The 24512-nt window shown below is 40.7% G+C and overlaps 4 protein-coding genes and 1 non-coding gene across 5 annotated transcripts in view; 3 read left to right on the top strand and 2 right to left on the bottom strand.

Moving 5' to 3' along the window:
• Positions 1-1546, bottom strand: part of LOC112087457 (meiosis-specific protein ASY2-like) — a 1948-nt gene extending 402 nt beyond the window's left edge. The window contains exons 1-4 of the mRNA XM_024157378.1: positions 1291-1546; positions 1086-1220; positions 402-1024; positions 4-321 (exon numbers count right to left, since the gene is read on the bottom strand). Of these exons, the coding sequence (XP_024013146.1) occupies positions 4-321; positions 402-1024; positions 1086-1220; positions 1291-1546 (1332 nt within the window). The remainder of the gene's footprint in view (positions 1-3; positions 322-401; positions 1025-1085; positions 1221-1290) is intronic.
• A 3201-nt stretch (positions 1547-4747) lies between these two features.
• LOC112087455 (uncharacterized protein At3g43530-like) lies at positions 4748-6566 on the top strand. The gene is made up of 3 exons (XM_024157377.1): positions 4748-5641; positions 5717-6241; positions 6369-6566. Exons 1-3 carry the CDS (start codon positions 4748-4750, stop codon positions 6564-6566), a joined length of 1617 nt encoding a protein of 538 aa, XP_024013145.1.
• Positions 6567-9925: 3359 nt separating this feature from the next.
• Positions 9926-10381, top strand: LOC18020537 (ubiquitin-conjugating enzyme E2 11). The gene has a single exon (XM_006403181.1). It carries the CDS (start codon positions 9926-9928, stop codon positions 10379-10381), a length of 456 nt encoding a protein of 151 aa, XP_006403244.1.
• A 691-nt stretch (positions 10382-11072) lies between these two features.
• Positions 11073-11636, bottom strand: LOC112087619 (uncharacterized protein At4g04775-like). The gene is made up of 2 exons (XM_024157563.1): positions 11460-11636; positions 11073-11393 (listed from the first exon to the last, which is right to left on the bottom strand). The coding sequence occupies exons 1-2, from the start codon at positions 11634-11636 to the stop codon at positions 11073-11075; spliced, it is 498 nt and encodes a 165-aa protein (XP_024013331.1).
• A 10870-nt stretch (positions 11637-22506) lies between these two features.
• On the top strand, positions 22507-22613 carry LOC112087686. The gene has a single exon (XR_002900231.1). It is a non-coding gene; the product is annotated as a small nucleolar RNA R71 (small nucleolar RNA).
• The last annotated feature ends 1899 nt before the right edge of the window (positions 22614-24512 follow it).

Raw genomic sequence — 24512 nt, 5'->3', positions numbered from 1 at the left:
GACGCGAGCCACTTCAGACGCGACCACTTTCTCAGCCTGGAGCTTCGCTTCATTGACCGTTTGCAGGTTGCTGATCAGATCCTGATTCTCCACTTTCAGCTCTTCGATCTTGTCAGTCAGCGTCTTCACGCCTTCTTCCAATTGCTCGGCGCGTCTTTTTTCGACCTGCCACTTCTCCTCAGCTGACTTTCGCCGAGCAATCGCAGCGTCACGCTCTTCCACGGCTCTCTGCCCAGCGGACTGAGCATTACGAAGCTTCGTTGCAGCAGCTCGAATCGTTCGATGATATCGACCCCGTGCGCGGTTGCAGCTCGCGATAAACTGATAAAACTTAAATCAGATTGAGATCGAAGCAGAGGTAAAACTTGAGCCAGAAATATGAAACAAAGTTCACAACATACCTTGAAGGCGTAGCCCGCCATGTCTTTGAAGACCGCGTCATCAGCGGCGGGAACCTCGGAGGTAGATCCCTTTATCAATCCGAAGAGCTCGGCGCATTTGTCAGCATTGTTGACAAGGGGCACCCCGGACTCGGGGTAATCAAACTTGAAGCTCCAATCGATCTCCGGAGCCCTACCGTCGCCAGTGGAATCAACCTTCGACCTCTTTCCCGGCTCCTCGCGATCACCACCTGCAACCACCTCGCCGGAGGTTCTCTTCCTTGATCCCTCCTTTTTCTTCTTCTCTTTTCTCTTTAGCTTCTTCGCCTCCTTCTTAGCTCGCCTCGCAGTTTCATCAGGCCCCTCGGCAACTGCCTGACCTTCCTTTTGAGCCTCCGCCTCAGGCTCAACCGTTTGGGCGCGATCCACAACGAGATCACTGTCTCGACGAGCCTCGACCTCGTTGACAATTTGAGGTGCCGTCGCTTGAGTCGGACGATCTGACTGAGCGGGAGATTCCCGACTTTTATTCCCCCCACTACTGCGATTGGCCCTGAGCCTCGCAGCAAGACTAGGCGCGTTCACTTGAATCGGAGACATCGCGATCGCTCTCTCCCTTAATTGGTTTTCCCTCCTCCAGCTAGCTGTAACAAACCAATATGTTAAACGACGTAAATCAAAAAATTCTGAAGACATCGAATTTACCGTTCGTAATACGGGTAATGGCAGCCTCGACTCTTCGGCGATGGATGTCAGGCCAGTGTTGAATCCCGATTGCTCTGATCTTCTGGATGTTCTCGTGGAAGTTCTCCGGGAAAGCTCCGAGCTGAACTTTGCGATCTGCAAAAGACGAAAACACATTAATAAGAGATAAGGAAAGACTTGAGACACGACCAGACTAGCGATCTACCGATGCTGTCGCTCCACTCGTTCCTAAAATTCCTGGAGGTGTCGACAACCAGCGTCTCATCCACCTTCGCAAAAAAGAAGGACGCCTCCCAACTCGGCGTCCTGTTGACAGGGTAGACTAAAGAGCAATCCTTCCTTGCTTTTATTGTGTACGTCCCCGGGATCGAATTGTTCTTTTGGACATTGGTCATCTCTTCGAAGAAACGCCAATCGACATTGACCCCAGCCTCGCTCCCAAATAGCAGAGCCGCGACCATAAATCAAATTCCCGCAGGGAGAATTTGCGAGAACGCAATGCCTCGACGATCTACATAATCTGTCAGCAGCCTCGGAAGAGGCACCCAGAGGTGACAAAGGCTGAACCACGCCTCGTAGAGCGTGACCCAACCTTCTGGAGCACACCACGGTCGATCTTCAGGTCCCGGCGCCATCAGCTCGCCTCGAAAGCCGTATCGAAGCTGAAATTCCTCGAGGCGTTGAGCCGTCATCTGAGACGGAATGTCAACTAGTTGATTTTTGATAGCTCCCTTGCGTTTGGAGCCCTTCCGTCGATGTCTGACTTCCTCAACTTGTTCTCCCCCATCTCCCTGCCCATTTTCTTCCTCCCCCCCTTCGTCGACCTCGTCCTCGACATGCTCTGAAGCCTCCCCATCACGTCGATCCTCCTCGAAGGGAACTATCCGAAGGTCCGTTTCACCTCGCGGAGACGCCCCTTCAGAGCGGACTCGATCCACTAAATCCGCAGATGGAGACTGTTCTCGATCCGACTGAGTATCGGACCTCGAGGATATTTCAGGAGAAGAGCTCGCACTCTCGGAAGACTCCCTATCAGATCTAGAGCCAGATTCTAAGCTCGACTCGATACGCTGACCCCCCAAAGTCATCACTCAACGACGAATAACAATAAAAAGTTCGCCATAAACGGAAAAGCCACGCCGAAAGAGAACAAATCCAAGAGAGAGAAAAATTCTAGAGAGAAGAAAGAGCAAGATTACCTTTTGTAAGCGGAGAAGAAAATGAGAAGAAGAGAAGGAGAGCAGAATATATAAGTGAGAAAAGTGGCGGTTACCGAGAAAAGTAATGATGATCCGGACGCTTCCCAGTATCTTATTTGGATACGGTTTCCACGCGCTTCCACTCGCGACTCCTCGTTACCTAAGTCGACCGTTGCTTTTTGCGACTCATCGCTTCCCGAGAATCACGCTTCCATTCGCGACTCTTAATTACCTAAGACAGCCGTTGGCCATTTGCAACTCCTCATTCCCCGAAGTATCACCTCGACCCCGAAGATTCCGCATCGATGTCGAAACCCAAAGGGACGAAATTTATCCACCTCGACGCGTTGAATATCGAAGTAACATCTCCATCAACGGACTGGGGGGGACAATTGTTGTAGGTGGGCTGAGCATAGCCCCCTTTTTGTAATTTCGTTCAGGCCCATTAACGAAGTGAAAGCCCAATAGGATCAACAAGCCCGTGTGCGAAGAGTAAAACGAGGTCGTTCAAATAGGTAACCTTTTTGTATCTAAGGAGCAGCTCGCCACCTCCTCGTGGATGGGACAGCTCGCCACGTCGACATGGATGAAGCAGCTCGCCACCACGACGCTCCGATAGACGGTCGGTCAGGTCTATCTGCCCGGCCGCCCAAGCTACTCTGACCGAGATGTAACCTAATTTAAACACTATAAATAGCCCTGTAACTTCATTTATTACGGGATCCGTAATCTGAAACAAGGACAAGAATACTCTAGACTTATAATCAAATTCTTACCTCGCAAGCTAACATCGCTTAATTTACCTCGTCCAAACAACCTCGAAACAAACACCTCGAGATCACCTCTATTTAATCAAGAATCTCCGAGCTCCACCTAGACAAATTAACTGAAGTAACCTCGTGTGCGGATATAATACGACAAGACGGACTGAAGCCAACACAAATACGCTTGGGTTGTGGACTTGTGGTCAGGGTATTATTTTGAGAATAACTATCATTTGATGACAATACATCTGGTGGCAATGAACAGAGAGAACAATTGCCGCTCGCACAACCATATATCTCTTGTAGCATGATGAAATCTGGATGCCACCCAAACTATAAATAGTGCCAGTATCAAGAGCGGAGAAAAAAAAATTGAAAACAGCGAATTCCACAAGGTGTTGATTTGGAATTTTTGATTTCTCATTATTAATTACCTAAAACTATGGAAGAAAAAAAAATCTGAAAAATTAAGAGAAAAGAAAAGGCTAACCGATGCTGGTGAAGCCGGAAACGAACAGAAAACAGGAAAGTTGTTTTGTTTGTGAAAGTCGTCGTCTTTAGAGAGAGACGAAAAAAAGATTACAAATATAACTGAAGTGCTAAAACAGTTATACGTGAAAATCTACAATACAAAGAGCTATGATCAAATTGGAATTGTGATGTAAAAAATAAAAATTTAAATATATATCAGAATAAACCTATTTATTTACAACTTAAACTTATCGAATAATGTATAATTGTGAACGTACTCCAATTATGTGAGTTTTGTATATTTGATTTTGCTAAATATGTATTTTAATAATTACATAGTGGTTGTAGACAGAGACGAATCTGAGAATTTTGGACTTTCCAACAACAACAAAAATTGACCATTTAAATAAATATGAATCCACCTTTGCCCAAAAAGAAATCCACCAAATAGGGAGCCTTCTCACTCGTAGGAAATTTGGAATGCTGTTTGTCTCGGCTAAGTCTCAAGCCTTTCGTTCGTTCTTTTTTTTTTTGGTAACATTTTTCGTTCGTTCTTTTTATTCAATTACTGATTCTTTGGTTGTAGATATAATTTCTTTACTCATCGATCAATTTCACATTTCTAGAAAAAATATATTTACCAAAAAACACTAAATAACTTGAGCCGTCTTCTGCATTATTATACAAACTATTACATAATAGGCAATAGAGTTAATGGATTGTGTGCCTAAGATATTGAGGAATAATCTCGCGTATTCTTTCCGCATTATAAAAATTCTCAAATCTTTTCCTCATAATATTTAATTTGTTTTCGATTTATTTTAAAGTAAGAAAAAATGAAAAAATCGGTCAAATACTGGCAGATCCTTACTAAAGTTTCATATTTACTAACTCAACCACGAAAATTCATACTCAATCTGTGATATCGGGTTGAATCCGAAAAAATCGGGTTTAGGATCAAAATTGTGGTAAGTCTGAGAAATAAAAATTCAAATTTCGAAATCATCCTCTCGTCGTCGTCTTCGCCTATTATTCTCTGGGACAACTACGAGTGATTTGCTGATGCCTGTCTTGAATCAACGCCTCGCTAAATCAGGTTCGTTCGTCTTCGTCCTCTGATTTCTAATTTCTATCTAGATTACTTTGTAGATTTCAACTCGGTTTTGTGTAGAATCCAAAATTCGATTTATATGTTCTCTATTCGGTTGGCAATTACAAAATAGGAGTCATGGATTTAGGCAACGAAAGAGTGATTAGATATGCTAGACCAGAACTGTACTCAGATTCCGAATCGTCGCAGGAGAAAATTGTAGAAGGAGTTGTCGAATCAGAGAGGGGTAATAATCAGATAGTGTTGTGGAGGGGAACTGAGGTTGAGGCTGAGGAGGAGGAGAACCAGCCATTGCCACCCGTGAGATTGTTCTTCGAGCCTAGTCAGTATCATAATGCAATAAAGCTGGGAACAAGATGTTATATCCACAAAGCTGCTGCGAAATTGGAGTCCCTAGACCTTGAACCCTATGAGCTGTTATGGTTAACAGAACACCCACAGTTCAAGCACTTTTGCCATATGCATAGGGCCATGCATGAGGACACAACACACAAGATGATGGGAATGTGGTTGCTTCTTCTTCGGACAGCAAACACAAATAAGAAGAGGGAAGCTTGGTTTGTAGTGAATGGCGTACCAATTCGCTATTCCGTTAGAGAGCATGCCATTTTGTGTGGATTAAACTGTCTTCCGTACCCAGAGGACTATGAGAGCATAAGAAGTTCATCGTTTAAGAATAGATATTTTCAGGAAACCGTCTCCTCCCTTGCTGCTGTTGAGAAAAAGCTAGAGTCGATGCGAAGACTAGTTAATCCTGATCGGTTGAAGATGTGTGTCGTCTACTTCTTATCCTCTAGAATTAGTGGGAAAATGAAAACCGGTAAGGGAGCACCATCTGTTGACCCCTTATTCCTGAGGATTGTGGATGATCTCGAGACTTGTAAAAGGTTTCTTTGGGGTAGGTATTCATTCGATGTAAATATGAAGGAGATTGAGCACACAATGAGGCATTTCAATGGGATCGTCGGAACAGATGCCTGGACATTTTCAAGCTTTGTTACTCCCTTGGAGGTATGTCACATTATAAAGAATTTGTAACTATGTAATACTATGAGCGTAAGTGTAAATTGTTGGGTTTATGTGTAGTTGCTAGCCTTTGAGGCCATCCCATGTCTGAAGAACAAATACAGAGAAGATGTTAGAGGAGCAGGGAGGGATTGTCCCCGGATGTGCAGGCAGAAGTTCCAACCATTCACCCTAAAAGGTTTCCCTTTGTCGGAACTCTATGAAACACTGGGTAACACTAGGGTCATCGAGACTATATTGCAACCATCTGAGGATGAGGTAATTATGCTTGCTGGAGTCATGGAGAGGAATGAAGAGGAAGATATTGGTGATATCGTTCCTGAAAATTGGATGAGGCGTTTAGTTGAGGAAAAGAAGCCGATATTCTGGAAAGAGATATGCAAGATCGATGTTGATGCCCGAGATAATAAGGAGTGGGTAAACCATCCTGCAGCGGCTAAGAATAATGTGGAGACGGAGAAGGTGGCGCCTCTTGGATTTGTGGAACAGCTTCAGAGCTTGCAGAAGAGTATGGACGCTCAGTTTCTCCGAATCAGTGCCCGAATGGATGGCTTTCATACAAGACTCTGCTCTGTAGAACAATATGTAAAAGAGAAAAGAAAAGAAAGGGAAGGGCCAGGAGATGAGGGAGGAGAAGTTTTTCAAAATTATTTAGAACATGAACATGATCAAGCTGGAGAGAAACTTGAAAGTCTGGTGAAAACTGAGAAAGCGAGGAAGCAGAAACAGTCGAAGAAAAACAGCCGAAGCAGAAGCCGAAGAAGAAGCAGTAGGAGCCGGAGCAGAAGGAAGTGGAGCAGAAGGAAGCGGAGCAGAAGGAGGCGGAGCAGAAGGAGGCGGAGCAGAAGGAGGCAGAGCAGAAAGAGGCGGAGCAGAAAGAGCCGGAGCAGAAAGAGCCGGAGATGAATGAGGCGGAGCTGAAAGAGGCGGAGCAGTTTGTAGCCCGATCTCCGTACCTGCTTAGAAGTAAAGAGGTATTGAAGTTTGAAGAGTAATATCCATGGTTTTGGTAATACTTAATATTTCGTGGTAACACTATGTTGTATTACTTGGTATGTGTAAGTAGAACCAGACGGTGCTGACATTGTGAACGCAGAAGTGGGTGCAGGTAAACGGAAACAAGAGCAATCAAAGCTAGAGCCAAACACAAGGCAGAGACGTTAAATCTCCTATGACATTTGATATATGTATTTGTATTTGGATTAAACTGAATTAGGGTTTGTACTTCTATTTCTATTATTGATTTTCGATTGAAAACCAAATATTGGGAAAACTTTGTATTATTGGTGAAACCACATATAAATGGTATAACCTAGTATTATTAGGTGTAACCATCTTAGTATTATTTGGTGTAACCACTTATATATGTGGAATACTAGGCCTAAACAGTTCAAGTTAAAATTATTAGAATAATGTTTGTACACAACATAAGGGAGTACTAAACATTACGAAATGTGCACATACGGAATCCAGAACATAAGAAAGTACAAAAAACAAAAAACATAAGAAAGAAAACATCAGACACATTCACCAGTCTCCCATATCAGGAAAAACCCTAACTACCTGGTACACATATAAGAAGAACCTTCCGCATTCGCGAGTTAAGAAGCAGTAGTCGCAGATGTTCCCTGGTTTATACTCATCATTCCACCAACGCTCCCATCGGTTAACTGTACCACACGCACAGTGGATAAGAGTATTGAGGCGCGGTAAAAAGCGACGGTGGCCTTCATTGAATATCTCTGGCAATCCCATTGGCCAACCAAGATATACTTCTTCAACGAGGTCGCGAGTGCACTTCCTTATTGTTTCCCGGCTTAGTTTGTTGAGGTACTCATCACCCTCGGGATGTTCCATAACAAGTTTCATGAACATCCCGTATGACATTTAATGCACGCGTGTACCCTCTATCCGCCGCTTCCTTGATCAGTAGAATCCCTCCAAAATCTTTTCGACGAAAAAAAAGTTGCATACTTCACATGAAATCATGCCTGGATTTCGTGCATCATAGAACTCTCTGAAGACATTGATGATGAGATGGACATCTTGATCCTCTGGATGACCCATATTAAAGGGATCCACTTCAGCGTAGAAGCCAGGGCCTCTGGTGCAGCCGTTGAACCTATGACAAATCGAGTGAATCCGTATAAGGTCACCAATTGTGTTAGCCGACTTCGCTATAATCTTTTCCAGTAGTTCGTCTGGTAGGGCTAGTAGGTAGGAGTACTCTGCCACGGATTTATATATGAAAGTGGTCGAGGCCGAGTTTTGTGAAAGTTGAAACCCTAAGAGAAAATGATGGATTTTGTAATATAAAAGAAAATCTGAGAGAAACCCTAAGAGGGAGGAGGAAGGAAAAAGTGATGGATTTGGGAAAGTAATGAAGAAGTAGAATGGATTTCGAAACTTCTTTGCGAACTTAAATAATAGAAAATGGAGGAAGTGAGAGGAAGTGAGTAGTCACATCGAATAAACGCGGCCGTATGAGAGAGAGGAATATCGGAATAATTGCTACTCTCGTTGATGCGTTATTGAAAATATACAGTAAAAACTCTATCCTCTAAATTAATAACATTAGGACTCTTATATTTTAGAGAGAGATATTAATTTATAAAGAAATTAATTGAACCAAAACATAAATATGGGACCAAAGAAATTTATTAATTAATCGAGTTTATTAATTTATAGAGTTTCTACAGATTGATTTTTACTCATATACTGCGATATTCGAACATTATGTGTGGATTACTAAAATGTTGGCATGTTATATATCATCAAGTTATCGTCAAATTCTCTTATTAAAATTTTAAACCAACCATAAATAATTTCTCCAAATATAAATTATCAAATTACCATAAATATCAAGGTTCTTAGGAAAAAAAATAGAAGATTACATATATGAATTGTTCAAAAAAAAAACAAAAATAGGCTTCATTTGAATTTTGATGACATTCCAGACCTCTTCTTCTTTATCTTCTTCATCTCTCCCTTCGAACAGAAACGTAGAAAATCTCATTTATGTTTAAAAATCATATAGCCTAAATTTGTACTCAATATTATTACTTAATCATAAGTTATGTCTACAATTAAAAACAAAACAATATCAACTGATTATTTTCCAGTCATATAGATTTCAACTTATTTTAGATTTGTCATAACCAAAGAAATGACTAATTACTTACCCCTTCAGATGTGTCCATGTTTTGAATTTCTCTCTCCACGAATCTGCAATGCATGCACTTCAATTCTATCTCCAGATCCAGAATCAATTCGTGTTCCGGTTTTGTACAACGTGTGTGGGGAGGTTTATCGACTGAGATGTCTTTGCCTTTCTCCTCAAGAAAAAAAAAATATAGAAATTTTCACTCATGATCAGAACATATTTTATAAACCATTAAACAGAGAGAATATATTACCTTTGGAAGATTTTGCTTGAATTGTTCCCACAGCTCTGCTTGCTCGATCTCAGAATCAGTTGGCGAAGGTGGCGACTTAGGTTCCACCACACCAAATCTCATGTTCAAAGGTGGTGGGTTGATGATTAGCAGACCATTCTCATCATATTTTTTTCCATCTGATTTCTCCATTTTGTTTATGTATTGTTAGAAACGATGAGACTACTTGAAGAATTCTAGAAGTACAATATCTCAAGTGTCTTTTTATAGAGTAGACAATAATATTCAGTTTTTACGAATTTCAAGTTTTGTGGGGAAGACTACTAATATTTTTAGTGTATAGACATTGTTCCCAGGATGATATTTGTCTACTCAGCATTTACTCACGTGAAATGATTTATTTATTGTATAGACGCGTTGTATGGACGAAAAACAAGGAAAGAGGGAACGACGCATTTATTTATCTCTGTAAAAGTAAATAAATAAATATATAATAATAACTGTCTAAAAGATAATCACGCCGCGTGTTTAATCGTTGCATTAGTGTTGGTAGTTGTACCAGTCTTACGGCTGTTAATGCTTTCACTAACTGCCGTAAGACTGGTACAACTACCAACACTGTATTTGATTTTTACCAATACATTAAGTAAATAAATATTTTTGGGTTTATTAGGGGAGAGAAAGATGTGACTTTTAACTGCTCCGCACGATAAAGCTGAACGGTTTTGAAGGGTATTTATTATATGACTTGCACCCTAGGGTTTTCCTTTCTCTTTCCATAAATATAACTCGGTCTCTCTCTCTCACTCATATCTATCTTCTAAATCCTTTTCTCTCTATTTAGTGCTATCGTTGCTCTTTTTATCACTTCAAAATGGCCCCTAAGGCGTGGATCATGACTCATCTGAGGGAGTTGGTGAGGTTTCCGGCGAGTGGGTTCAGTACAGGGCCGGTGGTGGAAGACATTTACGAATGGCAAGCAACGCTGTTGGGCCCCCCTAGTAATCCATACGAAGGGGGCATCTTCTTCATCTCCATCCATTTCCCACCGGCTTACCCCTTCAAGCCACCAATGGTGTCGTGGAAGACGCCGATTCTACACTCCAACACCGACAAACCCCGCGTCTTCCATCCGCTACTCGTTACCGCTACCTGGAAGGTTGGAACGACGGTGAAGGAACTCCTCCAAGCGCACCATGACATGCTGCTTTACCCTAAGGTCGAGGAAGAGGACAACTACTTCGCAGACATCGCACGCATGTGCGTCTTGGAACCGGAGCGGTTCAAGAAGGAGGCCCGCCTGATGACCGAGGCACACACCATGAATTAATTCATGGTGTTTTTCACAATAAAATAATAAATTTTATGTTTTACTATTTTCCGTTGTAAAACATTTTATTATTTAAAAATTATGACTCTAATATATTTACTTACAAAAAAATATTATTAAAATTTCTTGTGTTATTCTATCAACTATATTATCTCAGTTGATACATAAGGAATCCCTAATAAGGAAACCCTAATACTCAGTATCAATTGGTGTAACCACATGTATTTCCGAAAATCGAAATATATAATACTCGATATCGTTTGGTGTAACCACATGTATTTCTGAAAATCGAAATATGTAATATTCGGTATCATTTGGTGTAACCACATGTTTATCGGATAATTGAAAATTTGTAATACTCGGTATCATTTGGTGTAACCACATGTATTTTTGAAAATCGAAAATATGTAATACTCGGTATCGTTTGGTGTAACCACATGTTTATCGGATAATCAAAAATATGTAATACTCGGTATCATTTGGTATAACCACATGTTTATCGGATAATCGAAAATATGTAATACTCGGTATCATTTGGTGTAACCACATGTAATCCCGAAAATCGAAAATATGTAATACTCAGTATCATTTGGTGTAACCACAAGTTTTTTCGGAAAATTGAGTAAGTCTTGAGTACAACCATGAATCGTAACTACTTGAACAGGTAGATAGTTAAAGAAACTATACTTCCTTAAATAGATAGAACAACCATGTCCTTAACTTCCTTAAATATCTTACTTCGTCGCGTCTGTTCCAGTTCCCTATCCATTTTGTTCAAAACCAAGTCACACACCATCTCATAAAGGAGAGCATGAGACCTCCTTGCCTTAACCATTTCCTCCTTCAGGTTGTTTACCGATTCCTGTAGCTGGGAAATCTCCGTCGAGTGAATCCGGTCCATGGTTCTAGTCCAACCACTCCGGCCTTGCATCTCGGTCAAATCATGCCGAACATCTGCAATCTCTTCTAGCATCGCCTCATCACACCACTTGAAGAGATGACATCTGGGATTCTACAAGACATAAACCGTATAAATATTTTTGGTACAAAATTAAAAGCAATCAACAGCTGAACTTACGTATTCCTTATTGCAAGCGAAAAATCTTCTTCCCGGATCCAAAACGGTGTGGGAAGATTTGCTGAATGGTTTACGATGACAATAACAGAATCGCAGGATTCGAGAATCTTCGTACAATTCGGGTGGAGGGCTCCCGCTTGAAATCTCCGAGTTGGACGACGAGCCGAGACTTGGCATTCTTGCAAGAAATTGTTATTTTGCAAAAAAAACTGAGTGTTTTGTGTGTTGGTTGTGATTTGTACGTAAACCCAGATATTTTAATGAATTTTGATGTTGGGGAGAAACTCAAATTTGGAAATGTCTGTTTTGGGGGGAGGGGGAAACTCAAAATTGGAAATGTATGTTTTGGGGGAAAAAAATAAATTTGAGTTTCGTGGATAAACCCGGGAAATAATAAATAATTGTAATGGGGTCTATTTGTTCCACCCAATAAGACATGTGTTCAAGTAAAAACACATGTCGTTTATTGTAACTGAGAATTTAAAACGTAGTTGTGCTTTGTTTTCCAGTTATACACATCATCCACATAGTGTTACTTTTGGTGGATATACCGTATTCGCGGTAATACTGAAATGTCAAGAATATATTCTGGTAATACGTTTCATAATTGGTTATAAAAGCAAATTATCAACTTATTCATAAAACAAAATTCGAGAAAAAAATTGATACGTATTCTTTTCATCATTGATGTCCTAAGCTTGATAATGTGACTAGAAGGAGATTGACACTTAAGTGTCGGGTGTGGTGAGATCCGTATTATTTCTTCATTATTTTTAGTAGTTTAAAACACTGTTTACTAGTCCCTGATAAGTGTTAGCATGAAAACGACCATATTTTAAAATACTGATTACTATCGTGGTCGTATTTTGCCATCTCCAAATTATGAAATCGGTTTAAATTGGTCTATTGGTGGTTAAGGGTTGGTTAACTTCTTCAAAACGACGTCACCTGGAAACGGGTCTCTTTTAATCTTATTTTCTATTATTATAATAATATTCTACATGACACATGATCACCTTTCTCTTCTTCCGACGAACATTTCATCATGTTTTTAACTTTTACACGACATTCTCTGACCTAAAAGTACTACTTTCACTTTTCTTTTTCACAACTTTTTCGCTCTTGCTTCTTGGCTTGTTCACAACTATTTGTGGTCGACAGAACAACAAATGACCGTACTAAACATTATAACTAGAGCGTAGTTATACCAAGTTTTCTTGACCAAAACTAGAGTGTTTATATTAACTGGGTTTGCTGAACGTCATTGGACTGATAATTCTAGTTATACTCATCATCCACGTAGTTGTCCATCTTATGTTTTACAGTATTATAAGTAATACTGATAACACCGTATTTTGACCACTTTTATGGATCATAATTATGTCTTATGCAGGTGTTTTAACTCTGTTTTCAATGTTTTTAAATTATTTTCAATGTTTTAGAGTTTCAAAAGACTTTACAGGAAACTTGGACAAAAGATATGCAATTTGGAACAAATGAACAATTTTGGATAAATGCAGACCGCCAGAAGTATGGCAAGCAATGAAGATCTTCTCACCGTCTGATCACCCCCAAAATTTGAGACAACATAAAGGATCTAACCAGCTTTCTAATTCACTTGGTTTGGAGACAATCCAACGGTTAGATCTTCAGATACTCCCGATCCAAGAAAGACAGAAAATGCAGTTCCGAAAGAGAGCCATGTGCCGAGACCGCGGCCAACACCTATTTTCCCGCGGGTAGAGCCACCGCGACCGCGGAACTTGGTCGTTCAGTTTCCAGACAACTTAATTAAAGCCCAGATCAATTCCTTTCGTTATTTTTGAAGCCCTAAGTGTCCAGGACAACTCCAAAAGCTATAAATATCCTCTTTAGGTCATTCTAAAGAGGGGAGACCAAGAGAGACCGAAACTAATAGACAAAGGAGAGAGAGAGAGAGAGAGAGTTCGTGTGGAACCCTAGCGAGGAGGCCGCCGTTTTAAGGAGAAGGAGCCGCCGCTGGAGAGCATCATCGCGCCTCCGTCGTCGCCTCTGTTCTTCGTTTTTCTTCCCTGTTTTCTTTAATTTCCTGCACTTTCAATTTCGTTTATGATGCTTTGTTATAATATGTTTGAGTAGTTACCCAGTTGGGTTTAAAGGGATTTTTCAAAGGGAATTTCGTGTGTCTTTGCTTATGAATCGATAGATTTAGGATTTATAATCTTCTAGATGTTCTTCGTTTGCCTTTAATCTTACTGCGTGATTCTTTGCTGGCCACTTAGAAGCCGATCTGATATGATATGTTGCGAAAGCTTTCATTGATTGTCTGAACTAGGGTGAAACGAGCAATTATTCTATAGGAGTGGAAACCTACCTGTAGTTGAGTTGTGAATGTTGATGAGTCTTGTTCTGTTATTGCATCTTCTCCGTTCCAGGATCAGAGTGGAAACCTACTGATCAGGGTTGCGAGAGATAGTTGTTTAGTGCTGCGAAATTAGGCTATTCATACTTTCGTGCCTCGAGTTCTAGAACATACATAGTTGATTACCTTTATCACTTGTTTAAAATCGACATAGCTTAGACCATGAATCCCTGTGAAACCCCTGTGAAACCCCTGTGAAACCCCTGTGAAACCCCTTGAGCCCCAACGTTTGTCTTTAATTGTTTACAACCTTTGATTTATTTGCTTTTTATTCGCTTGTTCTTTGCTTCCATTCGCCTCTTGTTTAGTCGCTTACTACTTGCTTTTACTTGCTTTCGTTTTCTTTCAATTGCTTTTTACTTGCTTTCTAGTTTAGATTTAGTGACAACCAAAACCCAAAACCAAAACCCAAATCGTTTAGTTCTAGTCTGATTTAAGCATTGAAGTGAATTCATACTGAAACAACTAAGTCTCCGTGGATCGATATCCTAAGTACTACAGCGCATATCTGTGCACTTGCAGATATTTAGGGGTTATAAACTTAAAACTTGAAGCTTAGTAAAACGAAAACAACTCACCCCGCTTTTGCTCGCAATCAAATACTTATATTAAAATGAAAAACTTTCGGTTATACGCTTCATCATAGGTTATAAAAGCTATAAACAAACGTTCTCGTGTAATGTCTATATCATTTAAAATTTTTAAAACACTACTCCGTAGTTCCTTTAAAATAGTAGCTTGACCACGAACAAATTTGCATAGACTGACTCATTTTGTGGTCAAATTTCGTTAGAGTCACATTATCAAATTCTTTTGGTTTACGGGTGGTTTAATGGGTGGTTTACATCTTACTAAACGACGTTGCTCTGAGACGGGCCCACTATCTGTCCTTAGTTTTTTCTTCTTTATCTCCCTTTTACTTTGTTTTTACTTTTTGAGAATAACTTTTTCCGTTTCCCGAGAAACATTCTCTGACTTTTTGAGAATAACTCATATTATATCCTCTTGATACGATGTACTTTTACTCTTTACATACACGAGAAAGAGAACTTTGAACTTTGAACGAGAAAGAGAACTTTGAACTTTGAACAAAAGACTAGGGAGAGAAAATAATACGTTGTTTTACAAAGTTATACGAGTAATACTTAAATAAAATAAAAACAAATTTTCACTCGGATGGATCAAGTTGGCTACTCTTTCAAGAAGCGATTTCTAATATCCAACAAGAATTTTGCCGCCTCCATTGTCTTTTGGCAAGAATCGCACCAATCAGGGGGGCATGATGTCGTGTCAACTGCATGAGGGAACAAGTTTTACCCTTAACAAAACACATGAAAGCCGCAAGTGCACAGCTGATCAGTTGTAGTATTTAGGGATCGAATCCACAGAGATTTGTGTGCCTGGTATTCTTCTACGGTTTTTAACTTTATGTCTAGACTAAATTGGTTTTAAAGGTTGGTTGTTTTTCTTGCGAATTAAACTAAAGCAAAAGCAAGCAAATAAATCGATCCCAGAAAGCAAGTAAAGAAAATCGAATGAAATGCAAATGGAATAAGTAAAATATCGAACTAAAAAAAAATAAGGCAAGTAAAATATCGCATGAAAAGTAAATAAATCAAGTAAATAACGACTAAGAAAATTGAAATGCAGGTCTAAGAAAGCAAGTAAAAATCGATGGAATTGTAAACTATGGCTAAAAACGCTGAGCTTTTGGGAACTCTAAGGGACATAATCGGTTTAAACACTAAGGTAGATAGATTGGGATTGACGGATAACAATATATGGGTTCTAGAGCTAGAGTACGGCGGTATGACTACGTCACTGTCGTGATCATAACCAACTGTTTCTCGCAACCCTGACCAGTAGGTTTCCACTCTGGCCCTGGAAGGGAGAGAACGCAAGAGCTGCACAAGACTCGTCAATACTCACGATCTCGCCGCAGGTAGGTTTCCACTCCTACGGAAAAATCGCCTGTTTCATTCTAGGGCTGATACTTAATGAAAACTTTCGCAACACTAACTATCTAGATCAGATACTAGGTGATCAATCAAGCATACATGCAATAAGAACAAGAATAAACAGAGAACAGGTCGAAATCCCAGATCTATAAACCTAGATGTCTTAATCGATTATGAGAGCCCCTTTCGGGAACCCTAAGCCCAACTCGGGATCTACTCAGACATGGCTGAGTTCGACATCATCATTGGTTTTAATAAAAGTAATGAATAACAGTAAAGAAAAGAGATAAAGAAAGCTTCTCTGTTGAAGAACTCGGACTTGAACAATCTTCTACAAAAATCTCATAAAAACGGCTAAAGGAAAAGGGTTTCTGTAAAGTATGAATGGCTCCCTCTAAAAACGACCTAAATGACATGTATTTATAGTCTCCAATACTCCATGGTCTCTAGGGTTCCGGAATTGAGGCGGGGAATGACTTTGGGCTTCAGATAAGTGGGCTTTAAGTCGGAGCTTGAATGCCGGGGTCGGGAGTGTTGTGACTGCGGCAATTGGCTTGTTGGCCGCGGTCGGGAGGCTTCTGACCGCGGCAAATAGCTTGTTGGCCGCGGTCGCGTGAGTTGCTGGCCGACTCCGCGTGGCTCCGGGGCTAATGGAATATCTTGAGATCCAACCGTTGGAATATCTCCTAACCAAGTGCATTTGAAAGATGGTTGATTCTTCTATAAGTTGTCCAATTTTGAGGGTGATCAGACGGTGAGAAGGTCTTCGTCTCTCCATGAGAGTTCTGACGGTCTGCATTTATCCAAAATAGTCTTTTTGTTCCATTTTGTGCCTCTTTATCCCAAATTACCTGAAAAGTCTTTTAAAATCCGGAAACATAGAAATCCTTTGAAAACCTTTGAAAATGGAGTAAAAACACCTGTAAAAGATATTAAAATGATCCATAAAAATGGCCAAAATCCGGTGTTATCAACTCCCCCAGACTTAGTCTTTTGTTTGTCCTCAAACAAAACAAAGGCTAAATCTCGGCGAGAGGTTTGAAAACGCAGGAACTAAACAAAATCTCAGAGACCAAACTTCTAGACCAATATCAATCAGTATGCATCAATCGGGAATAGCCTAGAAAATTCTCACTAGCAATACAGGCATAACTAGTCCGTTAATCCGTCATGCAGAAATCTATGCACTAAGATCTAACTTCCAGTCAACTAGCTCTTAACATTCATTAAAAATCTCGGTGGTTCTCATCAAAGAAAATCTAGGCAAGGCAATCTAGGCTAGGTGTAAAGAAGGATTATTTTGGGGGTATGGCTTAAAGTGTTTAAGGGTTACCTGAAGATCTGGAGGATGCAGGACATTATGCAAAACCGCAAGAGAGAGTGAAGCTGTTGGTATCCACAGTTTTCAGTCACTTTCTTCTTGACATAGATTCATGGTCTTCTTCCTCAAGTTCTCTCCAAACTCCCCCAGACTTAGATTTTTGTAAATCTTTCAAAACAATAGCTCCTTAAACGAATAGTGGTTGCTCATTGCTCCACAAATTTCGACAATCTAAGACTCATTAGGCTTTTTGTTTTCCTTTCTCTTTTCACGCACCTTTAGATATAGAGTCTTAGAGAGCACGAATTTACCAGTTAATATCTGTCTTGTAAAGCTTTATTATGTTTCTGATACTCTTCCTTCCCAATTCCATTCAGTCTCTTTTGCGAGTGACTGAAAACTGCGTCGCTCCTCTTCTCTCCGACGTTTTTGCACATATCTGCTGATATAAACTAAAGAGAGAATGCATGAGGATTGAAAATAAAGGTTTTGGGTTTAGGGTGTGGTACCAGATAAAGATAAATTGGTCATCTAGGACGACAAAGAGTGGTAAAAGTGAGGGTAAAAGACGTCCTAGATGTGTATGTCGATGCCTGCCTAAAATCAATGATGAGAAAATTAGATATCAATATTAAGTCCAAATAAAATGAGCTAGTATATCCTGTTAGAAAGAATCTTCATGAATAGAAGTCCTCTGGTGGGAGTTCGTAGTGCAAGTACTCTAGCTACCGCCTAGACTAGTGCTAACCACAAATGAGCTATCATGCATAGTGTAGAAGTGTGCAGGTCTAAATCATCATAGTTTTGCGTCAAACATTCCTGAAAAATACTTAATGTCGAATAGGTTACATATTAAAATTTAAAAAGTACTTGAAATTTAAAAGCAAAGGCAGGAAAATAATTAGTACGGATAGACATCCTCCCCCAGACTTAAATCACACTGTCCCCATTGTGAAAAAGTTGGTGAAAAGATGGTGAATAAAAGCAAAATAAGATAAAATAAGATAAAAGAAAAGAAAATGATGATAGAACCGTGATGGTAGTGAAGTGCTGATCAATCACTCATCCTTCAAAGTGTCGTCTGCGAACTGGTGCTGCTCCTGTAAGAAGGTGACAACGCGCTCAAAGCGTCGTCCCTGTCTCTCAACTCTGCGCTCCAGATCGGAATGAGTGTGTGATGATGTAGATGATGAGGTGTGGCCGGTCGGAATGGATGGCTGAAAATGAGCACGGGCCGCAGCTGCATCACGCCTCGCCTTGGCCACTGTGTACTGGCCAATGGTGAATGGTAGACGAGGTACGGATGGCAGAAAATCATCGGATTCCGGAGTCCATCGAGGGCGTCCTCCGTTTCTCAATCTCGGGATAGATGCTGAAGGTAAGCGGACTCGGTGCTCCTCAGTGCCAGTGCAATACTTGTAACCAAACCTGTCTGGATCGAAAGCGGCACGAGAGATAGTGTGATCGCGAGAGAGATAAAGTAGATCATACCAGACATCGGGAAGTGGATCATCAGATGAGAAATCGAATCCTACAGCCTGTAGTATCGCTGTAATAGCACTCCCGAAGGCTGGAGTAGCGTCATCGCAACCATGTAAATCATGCTTCACCTTTACCATATTCTGCGATATGATCCAGGCAAAGCAGGCAAGTCGTGGATCATCCATAAACGGAATCTGAAGTGTAATGAGCTCAGTCTTCAAGACACCTCCCATGTTGGCTCTAGAGAAGATCGTGTGTGCTAAGAGTTTGTGCACAACTCCCACTGCTGGGTGGCTAAGAAAGACTGACTTCGATCTCCCACTATCATAGGCTCCATGACCCATCTCTCTCCACAGATTAAGATCAGGTTCATCTTCAAGATAAATGCCATCAGTGTATGGAAGCTTAAGAGCTTCACAAACCTCGGAAATGGTGAGAGAATAAGGCTGTCCGCGGATAGAGAATGACAAGATGTCATCTGATGCTCTGGGGTTCCTCCTCTTCGCGTGGTGGAGTGTAACGGTCGCTAAAAGCTCACGGACTAGCTCAGGATAAGTCGGAAGGTTCAGCTCCAAGTAGGGTCTCAGTTTAAGTGCATCGATGTACCAGATCACATCCTCTTTGATTCCAAGCATCTCGAGTGTATGATAATCAATGCAAGGCGTGGGTTTGATGTTCAGCTTCTTGAAACGCCTTGCGTAGTCCACTCTCGGGTTTGTCTCCCTCCCAATGTATCGAATCTGTGGTGGCTCGGGAGGTGCTCGTGTTTCTCTTGATTGCTGGAGCAATCTCATCACATAGCTTCTTCTTCTCGGTCTGGCTTGGTTCAGCATGTACTCTCCTAGAGTAGCATCGTCGGGAATGTCATCGGAGCTGCCACCAGTTCGACGGCTCCTTCGGGATCTGGTTTCATCCATTTTCTGCAAAATGAAATGTTTCTTGGAAAAAGAGTGAATTTGGGTGCTAATTTTAACACATTAAGATCTGTTATACTAATACTAGTATAAAGAGATTAATTAAAACTATTAGCAAACAAAATTGATATTAAATCAGAGAAATCAAGTAGTTCATGACTAAATTCGGATTTTTGATGTTCTCAACATAGAAATCTTCTAAAAATCGGTTTTTATGAGCAATTTCCATGTGAATTCTAGAGATTACCCAATACTAATCACTAATCACACAAGACTAAATCAAATTCATCAATTTTGCTGTACCAAATTCGATTTTTATGAAGCATGTAGAATCCAAATTTCAAAAATCTCAATTCCTCTTAAGCTAGGTGCTAAAATCGATTTTAGATAACCTAAATGAATAATCTATCATTCTTAAGCTATTTCCACCATCCATAGACCAAGATTTGGGTTTTTAAAGAAAACCCTAAATTCAAAATCGAGTAAGAATGGTGAGTTTGAGGTTCATACCTTGCTGGAAAGAGAGAATTGATGGCAGAATTGAAATCAGCTTCGAAAAAGAGTGAGGTTTGAGCCAAAAATCTCTTAAAAAGCTTAAGAATTGAAAAATGTGTTCTTTCTCCTAAATCTCTAAGTCTTTTGGAAGAGAAGAGAAGAAAGAGTTTTGATCCAAAAAGTTTGTTTCTTTTCTTTAAAAAGCGTTTTTGAAACAAAAACGGAAAATTTCTGGAAATTTTTAAGTCTACGGGAACTTACCTTTTCTTGTTTGCACATTAGGAAAATTTAAAACTTACGGAGGATCTTTTTGGGTTTTACCAGGAACATTTCGGGAAATACCTGGAATCACCAGGCAAAACCGGGAAGCGGCAGAAATCCGCGGATTTATCTCAACGACCAACGGCCGCGGTCAGGAGACACGCGACCGCGGTGGCTGAAGGCTCGGCCGCGGTCACATTCACGGTGCCGCGGTCGATGCACCCTTGGCCGCGGTCAGGTCTGTTGCGACCGCGGGTCTTCCTCCTGCGGCCTATTGTCCAATCTTCTCGTCTTTGCCGGGCCGAGCAGCTAAAGACCTACCTTTTCCTTATTGGTTTTTCTAATTTTCTGATTTTTTTTTTATGTTTTTTTTTGTTTTATAAAATACCTAATACTTAAAAAGAAAAAGAAACCATAAACTCTAAAAGGGAAAATAAAATTAAAAGAAAGAGTACCTAAATGGGTTGCCTCCCATTAAGCGCTTTTGTTTTAAGTCGTTTAGCTCGACGTAAGCATGAGGAATCAGGCTGATTTGAATGGCACTCCACTTGATGTGCCTTTATCACTTCCGGTTGGTGGAGGTTTTACTTCTTCTCCTTGAAGAGAAGTCTTCTTACCTTTAATCTTCTTTTGGACTTTAATGTTGTTCAGAACCCTTTTTGTGTTTTCGATCAGCTCCTGTATTTGATCCTCACTAGTTTCTGTTGCGTCCGGTGGAATGATGATCTTGATCTTTGCAAAAGCTTTCGGCTTCTCCTTTTCTTTCTCTTTTGGCCTGTTTCCTTTACTTGGAAATTCATCTAAGATAGTAGGATAGTACCTTTTTCTGTCCACATTGAGGAAAACAGCATGCCGGTTTGCGTGATCGATTATTGCTCCTACTGTAGCTAGGAATGGTCTCCAGAAAATGAGTGGCCTCTCCTTGTCTTTATCCATCTCCAGGACTTGGAAATCTGCTGGAACAATCTTATCTCCCACTAGAACTTGTAGATCATGAATCGCCCCTTCAGTATCTTTTTGAGATGAATCTCCAAAGATAACCTTAACCGTCGATGTCTTTAAGGTTTTTATGCCCAATTTTTCGGCAAATGTCTTAGACATGATGTTGACATTGGCTCCGGAATCGCACAAACAGTCTGTAAACTTGATTCCTGAAATGAAACACTGGAAAACAAAACGTCCCGGATCATCGGCTTTGGTAAGCCTTTGAAACGGTGATCGTTCAGGTACCTTAAACGGTGGCTGCTTGGGATCGATATCCTTGTACAGTGGTACAAAGATTGGGGTTTCTTCTTTCTTTCCATCGGTTCAGGACTCTTCTTCGGGCAATGTTGTTATGGCGTTGCAAAACTTCTTAGGGTTATCTTCAACTCTTCCTGGAAGAACTCCACTTTGCCTCTTCATAGAGTCAGCTGTTTGGGCGACTTGCACATCTAACTTCTTTACGTGCGAAGATAAAGATTCAAACTTACCATTCAGATCATTGTACATGCAGTCCACTTTCACGTTCACGTCTTTAGATGCTTTTTCGTTCGTCATAACGAGCTGTTGGATTGACTGTTCAAGTCTACCGATTTGTGAAGCTAGCTAGTTCGTCGTGACTCCCTGCTGTTGTACAAATTGATTGTTGAAACCCGTACCTTGGTAGTTATATGGCTGTCGCGGTTGATATGGTACTATTCCTCCAAAGTTTCCACCTTGAAACTTGTTTTGGAATGATTTTTGCTGAGGTGGGTAGTACTGATCTTGAGGGTTCTCCACATTTGGATTGCGGTAAGAGAGAATGTTGTAATTTGCACTCCGGAAGTTGTTGTTGAAGTTGTTGTTGGAGCAATTTTGGTATGGCACCAGTGCTCCTACGTAGTTCACATCTTCTTCTTGAAATGCTTGATTAATGTGATCGATATCACTAGGCCCTTCCTCTTCTGCGCCATTGTTGGTTTCACAAGCATGGATCGGGCGATTGTTGCTCTTCAGAAGCTGGCTCACCATGTTCTTCAACTCGGTTATCTCCTTGTTGTCTGTTCCGGCTTGCTTCATCGATCGATCATATTCAGGACAATCATTGCTATTGGCTTGAGCAAAATTTTCGATGAGGGCTCTTCCTTGGGTTATCGTCTTTTGCCCAAAATCTCCATTGCTAGCTGTATCAAGTGAAAGTTTGTATTTTGGTTGCAAACCTCGATAAAATGTGCTCAGCAGGCTTGATCCATGAAATCCATGATGAGGGCAATCACGTTCATACTCCTTAAAATGTTCCCAAGCTTCATTGAAAGATTCAGTTGGCCCTTGTTGAAAGGTTGAGATCTTCGTTCTCAAATTGTTCGACCTTGACTTAGTGTAGAAGTGGTTTAGGAAAGCAGTTCTACATTCTTCCCAATTAGTATATCGATCCTGCAGGCAAAGACTTCAACCAACGGTGAGCTTTATCTGCTAATGAAATAGGGAAAAACTTACACTTTAAATAGTCAGGTGGAACTTGGTTTGTTCTCATCATGCTGCAAATTTCTTCAAAAAGCTCGATATGGTCCATTGGGTGCTCAGAAGGAACTCCATGGAACTGGTTTTGCTTCACCAATGAGATGATTTGAGGCTTGACTTCAAACTCATTCCGGTTTGGAAATGGTACTTGAATCGCAGATCGATTCTGAAAATTTTGAGTAGGTGCATCAAAGTCAGCTATGCGATGGTTCCTGGCTTGTCTTCGGTGTTGATTTGCTGCCGGAATGGGGCGGTGAATGCGTTCATTTGGCTGCATTGCTGGGTGGTCACCATCGGCTACATTGATGGGTGGATCAAGGTCTTCACGTCCTTCTCTCTCTCGGTTCTGGTGGTTTCTTGGAAGAACCTCATCCTCCTCTCCATCTTGTCGAGCATGATCACCTTCTATGTGATCATTCTCTTCGTTTTCTCCATGTTCGGACCCTTCTTGGTCCATATTCAAATTTCGATTAATAGGATCTCCAGGCTGGTCGTCGTTGGCCATTCCTTGTGTTCGTCTAAGTCTTCGAAGTTCTCTTTCGTGTCTGTGTATCTCGTCTAGAATTGGAATGTCTCCTGCAGGTCTACGCTTGGTATTCATGCAACTCAGAGAAAGGCAAAAGAAGGGAAAGATAGTTCAGGAAAACTTTAAGAAAGAACTAGAGATCAGGTGTCTAGAACAGAAGTTAAAACAAGAAAAATAGCAAAAGGCAACGAAACAAATCCCCGGCAATGGCGCCAAAAACTTGATGTCATGTCAACTGCGTGAGGGAACAAGTTTTACCCTTAACAAAACAAATGAAAGCCGCAAGTGCACAGCTGATCAGTTGTAGTATTTAGGGATCGAATCCACAGAGATTTGTGTGCCTGGTATTCTTCTACGGTTTTTAACTTTATGTCTAGACTAAATTGGTTTTAAAGGTTGGTTGTTTTTTTTACGAATTAAACTAAAGCAAAAGGAAGCAAATAAATCTATCCTAGAAAGCAAGTAAAGAAAATCGAATGAAATGCAAATGGAATAAGTAAAATATCGAACTAAACAAAAATAAGGCAAGTAAAATATCGCATGAAAAGTAAATAAAGCAAGTAAATAACGAACTAAGGAAATCGAAATGCAGGTCTAAGAAAGCAAGTGAAAATCGATGGAATTGTAAACTATGGCTAAAAACGCTGAGCTTTTGGGAACTCTAAGGGATCATAATCGGTTTTAACACTAAGGTAGATAGATTGGGATTGACGGATAACAATATATGGGTTCTAGAGCTAGAGTACGGCGGTATGACTACGTCACTGTCGTGATCATAACCAACTGTTTCTCGCAACCCTGACCAGTAGGTTTCCACTCTGGCCCTGGAAGGGAGAGAACGCAAGAGCTGCACAAGACTCGTCAATACTCACGATCTCGCCGCAGGTAGGTTTCCACTCCTACGGAAAAATCGCCTGTTTCATTCTAGGGCTGATACTTAATGAAAACTTTCGCAACACTAACTATCTAGATCAGATACTAGGTGATCAATCAAGCATACATGCAATAAGAACAAGAATAAACAGAGAACAGGTCGAAATTCCAGATCTATAAACCTAGATGTCTTAATCGATTATGAGAGCCCCTTTCGGGAACCCTAAGCCCAACTCGGGATCTACTCAGACATGGCTGAGTTTGACATCATCATTGGTTTTAATAAAAGTAATGAAAAACAGTAAAGAAAAGAGATAAAGAAAGCTTCTCTGTTGAAGAAC

Source organism: Eutrema salsugineum, unplaced genomic scaffold, assembly GCF_000478725.1.
Source record: "Eutrema salsugineum unplaced genomic scaffold, Eutsalg1_0 scaffold_17, whole genome shotgun sequence".
NCBI classification, from domain to species: Eukaryota; Viridiplantae; Streptophyta; class Magnoliopsida; order Brassicales; family Brassicaceae; genus Eutrema; species Eutrema salsugineum.
Note: the sequence above shows the minus strand (reverse complement) of the source record. Positions and strands in the feature narration are given on the sequence as shown.

What these genes read in the sequence shown, in the direction of transcription:
- LOC18020537 (XM_006403181.1), top strand. Translation starts at nt 9,926, where the DNA reads ATGGCCCCTAAGGCGTGGATCATGACTCATCTGAGGGAGTTGGTGAGG.
- LOC112087455 (XM_024157377.1), top strand. Translation starts at nt 4,748, where the DNA reads ATGGATTTAGGCAACGAAAGAGTGATTAGATATGCTAGACCAGAACTG. An exon ending in GCTTTGTTACTCCCTTGGAG is followed by an intron (nt 5,642 to 5,716) that starts GTATGTCACATT and finishes GTTTATGTGTAG; the next exon opens with TTGCTAGCCTTTGAGGCCAT. An exon ending in TCTGCTCTGTAGAACAATAT is followed by an intron (nt 6,242 to 6,368) that starts GTAAAAGAGAAA and finishes AAACTGAGAAAG; the next exon opens with CGAGGAAGCAGAAACAGTCG.
- LOC112087619 (XM_024157563.1), bottom strand. Translation starts at nt 11,636, where the DNA reads ATGCCAAGTCTCGGCTCGTCGTCCAACTCGGAGATTTCAAGCGGGAGC. An exon ending in TCGCTTGCAATAAGGAATAC is followed by an intron (nt 11,394 to 11,459) that starts GTAAGTTCAGCT and finishes TATGTCTTGTAG; the next exon opens with AATCCCAGATGTCATCTCTT.